We start from the raw sequence: 8,093 nt of genomic DNA, 5'->3' as shown, positions 1-8,093 counted from the left end.
GAATGATCCTTCTAGCCTCAGACTCCACCATGTATCCTGGGGTTTCTGGTGTGAGCTCCCCCATGCCTGCACTACAAATGCTCACGTGGCCGGGGGGGACTTGAACGACGCTGTCTCTTGGCAGCGTCGTCTGTCGGCGTCTTCGCGACAATCCCGGATGTTCCCTCGCCCGGTGAATCTGGTTCGCTTGTCGCAGTGCCTGAAGCAGAAGAAGCAGCGACACTCAGCCAGTGCCTTGCATGTTGCGCACGTTGAGGAGCCGTGGAGAGTTCAGGCGCATCTCAAAGCGCCCGTGGGTTGAACGAAGAAAACACATCGCCTCTCTGAAGCACCTGTTGAATCGATTCAAAGAGATGAAAGGCATCCTGATGTCTTCCGTACGCTAACCGCAATGTCAGTCACCTACACATCACTGGAGATCTCAGATTACACGGGGAACATTACTGATGGGCTCGGTTCTCTAACAGTGCCTGTTCCAGAGAGCTATTCCAACGACCTCCAAGAGAAACTAGCCTCGTAGTTCATACATTCGCCGCGGCACTACGAACGTGACTGACTCCTGTTCCAGCGACAAAACGAGAGGTCTAATGCACCCAGCGGGGTCACTCCGACGCTGTAACGCGGAAAGCGGTGGCGTTGGAAGATTCCACGTGACCCTCTGGCATTGGCTCTAAACACGGAAGAAGGAGACGACATCCACATCGTCATGACTCCGGCAACTGTGGCAGCTTTGTCTACAGACTCGCATCCCCTGCTGCTGAACCAGCTGTCAGGCGGAAACGAAATCAGCCGTGCCATTTCACAGAACACGGTTTTGCCAACGACTCGCTACTGTCGACGACGGATTCGTCAGTCCCATATAGAGCGCAGTGCACTCGTTCATTTTGGAACTCTGATGGTCCTGCAAGTCCGGACGTACTCGTGCTTGCTTGCTTTGGATTCGGCACGTTTCTCACCGCTGCCTTCAGCTGCACGAGGGTGACAACTTTTATTACCTGGCTTCCGACTTGCACGCGATACGTGTTGGCTCCGAGCAGGAAACACATTATGTCGGGGTCCACGAGGCGGTCGTGCAGCTGGAGCAGGAGGAGCGCCACTCGAGCGGTGGCTCAAGCTCAAGAAATTAGGGCGTTGAAACCACGGTGTAGCCGCCGCACGTTCATCGACGGTAATGTCATAGGCGGAGAAACGGAGAGCGGCATTTGCACAGCCTCTAGTGCCTGCAGGGAATCCGCGCACTTTCACGAATGCATTCTTTCGTTGTTTAAGTCCCCCCAGCCGTTCACGGAGTTTAACGATGTTTTCGTGCACCAGTTCGGCGTCTTGTTCGAGTTGGAGGCGTCGGGCCATCCACTTGCGTCGGGCGGCACTGGAGCGCTCTCGTTCAGGTGAAGGCATTCCCTTCATTGGAAGTGGTGCAGAATGCTCCAGATGCGTCCTCAGCTTTTTGAGACAGCTTCTCTCGTTTTCTACCGTCAGTGCCAGTTGCCGCCTTACTCGAGCTAATTCCCTATCCAAGGTCTCCACGGACCCACCGTCATCTGGCGTTCCTTCCGCACCACCAGGTGGTTGGCTCGTGCTCGCAGGATCCGCTGCTTCACCCGACGAGGAACGCGAACTTACCCTGCCGCCTTCAGCTCTATCGCGCGCAGCCTTTGTGGCACGATACTGTTCGAGCTGCCCCTGTGTGAGTTGCTTTTGCGTTTTCTTCCGCTTTTGGTTCACGGCCTCAATTTTCTCATATAGGGCATCTAGCAATGCCGCCCAGACGTTGCAAGCCGCTTCCTTCTCTTCACGCTTTTGTTCAAACATCTGTTTCAACGTTTCTGGGTCTGTCGCCGCCTAACAGTATAGGATACCAAAAGCGCGGCCACAGCGCTGTATCAATAACTACATTCCATTCACACATTGGAAGTAAGCCGGTCCATTATATCTTGTCTCGAAAACTCGTTTGAGCAGTTCGTTCACGATGTACGTGACTGGGATACTTCATGAGCACTTATGTCGTTCACTGACTCGCTGCCGGAGGATCACAGCCAGTCGTCGAACGTTCGCCTGCGGCAACCTCAGTATGGCCTTTCTGAATCAAATACACTTCTCGCCGCATACAGCACGCTGACACCCTGCGTACGAAGCGTGTCGCCTGCCAGAAGACTTACTGTGCTTCTTTGCCTAGTGCAGTGGCGAACGAAGGATTCAGCGGAACCCCACTGCCTCACGCATTGCCGAAAGCATTGCCGCTCCCTGTGTCTCAATGCAAGAAGGTCCTGGAGCTCCTCTTCAAGATCGAGCAATTCACGGACAGGATCAGGCTCCTCACCAGGGCTGCCTTCGGCAAGCCACCGTGCCTGTGTCCCTACAACACTTGAAGCCTGTGACACTGAAACTGACGAGGAACCAACCCCGCGAGCACCTTCTGGATCGCGTGCTGGCTTCAGCATGGCTTGCGAAGTGACGCGCTCGGGTAAGAACGTACAAAGCACACATTGAAACGAAATGAGGATGGAAAGCTTCGTTGTTATATGCATCATCTCACCTGACGCCATAGGTGCCTTGCCCACATCGGAATATAAAAATATCGCGGTTAGAACAATGCGCTCCACAGTGGTGGAAGAGATGCAGGGGAGGCGCCAGACAAGAGGAGAAACCGCCCACTCCGACAGAATGTAGAAAGCAGCAAGGAACGGCGAAGCAGAGAAGAGTATCTGTGACGGTTTCTTCCTCCCTTTTTCAAGGGACTCTTGGTTTTTCTTTGTGTTTCTATTGGCCGCCGACTGAGCGGGGAACCGTAGACTCGATACGAGGCTAACGAACAGCGACTTCCACAGCAAAACGCCGTAGGGCAATTCCCACGAGACAGCGACAGCGGTCAACCAGGACGCAGGAAGAATGGACGTCGGCTTCGTCCATTATGCCTCGACGGGGTACATATCTTCAAAGAGCCTCACTGCAGCAGGAACGAATCTGTGACTCCTCTACGTCTCCTGGAAAAGGAAGGATTTTGGTGGCGACTGGCCATTGAGGATCACCGTCACACCGACTAATGGGGTCAGAGACGGGAATCGGGTGGTGCGAGCGTCAGCCGCGGCGCTGCGTTGATGCGTCACAATTGTGATCTACGGTGTCCCTCTTTGTGTCTAGCCGGTGTAACGGCCAGAGGAACACGTGACTATATGAAGGGTCACGCCGAAAAACTGTGCATTGCTGTTACCCCTGGACCAGATAGAAAGCCATATGTCTTGTGGATAGGAATCCACTTCTGGGATTCGAGCCGAGTCGCTACTGGCGGCCGGGGGCGATTTCTACTTCGTCGTTACCGGAGGTAACAAAGCGGTTTCTCTGGTGCAGGAAAGCTCAAGAGCCCCGGGGTCGTGACCCGGCGTTCCGATACTGTCGAGTGTGCGTTTGTGAAAGTCGCGGCTCGTGCAGACGAAGCTGCTCGGTTCTGCACATTCACGCAGACGAGTACATAACGGTTAATCCTGCCTCTATTACTTGACCAGTCGCATTGTGGAACCGGCGGGCTGTGAACGTCTCGGTGCAAATGAGGTGCAGTACTCACTTGAGTCATCGGACACCAATAGAGAAGCCATAACCGCTGCACCGCGCCACCGCATCGAGAGAGAAGTGGTTGCTCGGTTTCCTAGTGTGCTGCGTCTCTTCCTCTGTACTGATGACATGTCTCCTTCCTTCTACACGCAACCAACCACTACCTCTATAACGCTTCTATAGTTCATTTGCAACACAGAAGACACACGTTTGTTGGCAAGCGATGTTCCGTTCAAAGGTGACCATCTGCGGCAGCATGCAGCGCGGAGACACGATAACGAGTTGATGTCCAGAGTTTCGCAAGCTAATACAAAAGATGAACGCACACTCTGCGTACGGACGACGTACTGTTGCTTATGCAAGGCATGACACGACATGAGGCGCTGTCGCTAGCAGATGAGGGCCGCTGGTATCGCCCCAGTAACTGAGCCTCTCCGGATTTATTGCAGACTCTGATGCAGCTCGTCATGATCACTGAGTAATATAAGGAAACGATTTGCTACCTGCCGCTGCAGCAGAAGACATGAACAGAAGGGCAGGCTGATCAGTGCAATGGGCTACGTAGTTCGCTAGTCTTCCAGGATCCCTGCGGCCGTAGAACAAGGGGCATCTTTCCAGAAAACGATCGGAGGATGTGAAATTGCCCATTCCAACTGACTCAAAAAACAGGAGACCCGGTGCATGCCCACTTCACCCTTCCACGTTTCGCTGAAGACTGGTTTAACGACATTACCCCGAATGATGTGGCAATCAGAAAAGGAACAGGGGGACGTGAGAGTGGCAACAAACAGCGTAGAAGCCTGACGATGGTACAGAAGCTCCAGGGATCGCAGCGTAGCTGCCGGCCGAACAAACTTCGTCTTTGAACAGCCTTCTTGGTCCCGCATACCCGTTTCGGGACTCCTCCCCAACACGGTCGGTTTCGGTTTCTGAATCGACTGTCGAGTTCAGATAAATGCTGTCAGAGCTATGAACTCTCCACAGGGCTGTAAGGGACCGTGAAAGAGCCCCTCGAACTGGTTGCGCAGCTCGTTACCCTCCTTTTCTATGGCGTTCTGGCCTATTCGTCTGGCACACCTCCAAATTCTACCTGGAGCGACAGAGCGGCAACAACACCGCCTCACCGTGCATGAGGTCTCTACTAACTATATGGTGAGCGAGCCATGCGTCGTTGTTCATTCGACTGCCTTTGCCTGGCATGTTGAGCGGCCGGCTGGCCCCAAAAAAGTCGAGACCTGGCCATCTGGATTCCCGAACGTTCAACCCTTCGGCCTTTCGAACCACCTTCGCGTTTCCCCGATGCCCCCGGTTTGTTCGTTTTTTCGCGTGAATGACGCGCGCATTATTTCTCTAACTGCCCTCCGCGCAGGTGTGGCATTCATGACTGCCGAACTCTATCTGGTTGTCCGGCTTTGGCGACCACTTTTGCGGTCTTCTGTTTATAAGCGCGTCTCCAAAACAACTTCGTGCTTGGCGTAACGCTGGTTCGGGTCTCGACTCCCATCCGCGCTGTTATCGAAGGTGTCTTCTGCGGTTTGAGGCGCAAATGAGCGCCTGCTTGTCATGTCTAGGGACTGAAAAAAAACACTCTCAGAGTTTCGTTGACACTTCATTCAAAAGGATGTCCCGTGTCCTTCAACCGTGCAATTTCCTCGAATGTGGATATGCCGTGTAAATCGGTTTCTCCTCATCATTGCCTCGTTCCCTGCTTGCTGTCTGTGTACCGCGAAAGACACCGCCTCGCCTGGAGAGAGATGGCGAGGCATTGTCTCTTGTGGTCTCGTTGAGTCTTTCTATTAAAAAAACCACTGTAGCAATGTTGGCCGTTTCCCTGTAACATGTAAAAGGACTCCTATTTGTAAAGCCTCATGCATGTGTACCCTTTCTCGAAAGACAACTGTGGGTCCCTCATCGGCGCCGCATGGCCTCCTCGTGTATCACAGCATATCAAGGGTTCACAGGAATAATGGTGCCTTCTTCGGATGCGGGCGGGCAGTTGTATCCCCAACTCTCTCGCATCTCTTTCTTCCCGCCTCATCGATCTTCGTTACTTCATTCGCGAAGTTCAGCACTGCGAGGTCTCCTGGCAGACAACGGAAACACATACGAGTAAGGGATGACATGCAACAAAGAAGTAACCAGCTACTGGTTTCGGATGGTGCTTCCAACACCGGCTACTATTCTCGAACACACTAGGTTCGTGGTTCTAAATCCTGGCGCTACTAATGGACTAACTGTAGGATGTGCGATTCTGGATACTGGAATCTATCTGAGAGACTGGCAACGATAGCGGGGGTGGGACCCATCTCTGCCACGCTTGTCCTGTGGCTTGCTTCCTGTCTCACACGTCCATCAATTTCTTCCTGCTTCAACGGGTTTTCGCATTCCTCTTTCGTTCACCGCTCGCGTAGTCACCTCCCCTCTCACTGTTCCCCCAAAGCATCAGTCTACCTGCCGCTACGTCCTTTATCACTTTTTCTGCCTTACCAGAAAAGCCCTGCTGAAAGGTCCAAGGCACCTTCCAGTCTGTGCTGCACTCGTGACCATACTGTTATATTGTTTTCCGTTCCCTAGAGGCACGCAGATTCCACCCTTCCAACGATATCTCTTTGTTTCACATTTGCTCGTATTGCGTCTTCCTTCTCCCGTTTTTCTACCTCCTCCCTTCCTTCCTGTCTCCTCGCCCGTCTGTTCCGACCCACTTTGTCTCCTGTTACCCTTTTGTCATCGCGCTCGCTTCCCGTTTCGCCGTCGCTTCAGACCCCTTCGATTTTCAGTGCCTCCACAAATCCCTCAATTTCTCCGTTATGTGTTTCTTCCCAAACGGCTTCTATTCCATTTCGGAGTGTCCCTGCTCCGTTCTCTCTCTTCTCTCCAGTTTTGCGTCTATGCTGCTTAACACCCCCTTAGCACATACTGCCGACGCATTCACCGGATGAAATGTTCTTCAGCAAATCCGACAGATTTTCATCTCGCATCTGAACGGCCTGCCACTGGGAAGCATGTCGTTCATCCGGATCCCCAACTTCTACACTCGAGAAAGTCCCTGAAGTGGCCTACATGCCAGCACGGCGCCGGAAGGACTGCACGGAGTCGATTCGGCGTCTGAAGAGTGTGTTCATGCTGCGGAGGACAAGGAAGCTTGGGACGCACATCAGCGGGGGAGGATTTCTCAAGCGATGTTTGGTGCGTGTGCACATTCAGAGTAGGTGTAGATCAAGACGGGAAATGCTCTCACATGGGGTCGTGGTATGCGTGATAACGCAGAATCACGTTGCTCGCAGGTCCCCACCAAGTGCAGCGTCTCCCGCCCCTCGTAGTCAGCGACTTGCCGCCTCCACTTCAACTACCGCCACCTTCAAAATTTCCTTCAAACCATGCGCATGTATGGCTTTCCTTGGATGCCCCCACTCTGACGCGCTCGTCAGTTCTGCCGGGAAACATCAGCGGGAAAAGGGCAAAATAAATACAGTGTGGAACGCCATCAGCATCGCATCGACTGTACCGAGCGAGCAAGCTGCCCACCAGTGTTCAAGAAGCGTCTCCGACTAACAAGGACTACGAATAAATCTTCCAGTAATGACGAAAACCACATGCAGTGCGTCGGGACCGTGTCCGCGGGACGCCTTGATTCGTGTCACTAAGTGTCCCCGCGTTGAGTAATATGGTGTTCTGTGCCGCTTTAGCATGCTTGTACTCTGTCGTATGTGTCGTCCACTTCTTACAGCCGTCCGGGGACTCCGGGTGTTCCGACGCCTCAGGCCGTGGGCATCTGAAGGGAATTCGCCTTCCGCGCAAAAATAGCGACAGGCTAGAAGGAAACGAAGCACCTCTTGAAGGATGTCCTAGCGACGGCGTTCCCAGTGACGAGCCACCAGAAAGGCCTAACGGTGTTGCACCGCCAAGCGGGAGCTCTATCGCCGGCGAAGCGGCACCCAAAAGCGTTTCCGTCATTGGTTGCGATGTTTGCAGCCGCGCACCCGGGGGACTAGCAGATGCAGGGACAGCCGTCGCGCCCGCTAGCGTCCTCTCCTCGCGCCCTCCCGAACCCTGATCGTCTGACGAAGTGGCGGTCGTGGAGCTCTCAGGCCTGCTTGAGCTCTCAGAACTGCGGGAGCTATGAGGGCTGCGGGAGCTATGCGGGCTGCCGGGTGATCTGCCGCCAGGAGGTGTGCTAATTCCGATCTGTGGTCCTGCTGGTATGGTTGGCTGCAGTCCCCTCAGCAGAGCAAGACGAACAGCGGTAAGGGCCGATGTTGAGGAGCTATCTGCACCTGCGGCACAAGCGTAGGATCTCTGGATTCTCTCATCGGTCTCCCACAGCACGACATGTTGCTGAACTGGGGCGCCTACTGCGCTCACTCCGCCGCATCCAGGACCACCTCAAACAGCGGTTTGTCACATCGCAACCTCTGGCCATCACCCAACAAAGACCTAGTCAGCATCATGCATGCACGACAACAACAACCCAGAATCCTAGGCACATTGTATGCTCGTCTATCCAGTTCCGCACACAAGGATGAGGGATGAACAGCAACAACCTC

At 53.9% G+C, this 8,093-nt stretch overlaps 1 protein-coding gene across 1 annotated transcript; it reads right to left on the bottom strand.

Moving 5' to 3' along the window:
• Positions 1-879: 879 nt before the first annotated feature.
• TGME49_241305 (hypothetical protein) lies at positions 880-2,441 on the bottom strand (the record flags this gene model as incomplete). Its single annotated transcript, XM_018780625.1, has 2 exons — positions 880-1,842; positions 2,160-2,441. 2 exons carry the CDS (start codon positions 2,439-2,441, stop codon positions 880-882), a joined length of 1,245 nt encoding a protein of 414 aa, XP_018637592.1.
• Positions 2,442-8,093: the final 5,652 nt, after the last annotated feature.

This window comes from Toxoplasma gondii, chromosome VI (genome assembly GCF_000006565.2).
Source record: "Toxoplasma gondii ME49 chromosome VI, whole genome shotgun sequence".
NCBI classification, from domain to species: Eukaryota; Apicomplexa; class Conoidasida; order Eucoccidiorida; family Sarcocystidae; genus Toxoplasma; species Toxoplasma gondii.
The sequence above is the reverse complement of the archived record's forward strand: the minus strand, read 5'-3'. Positions and strand labels throughout refer to the sequence as shown.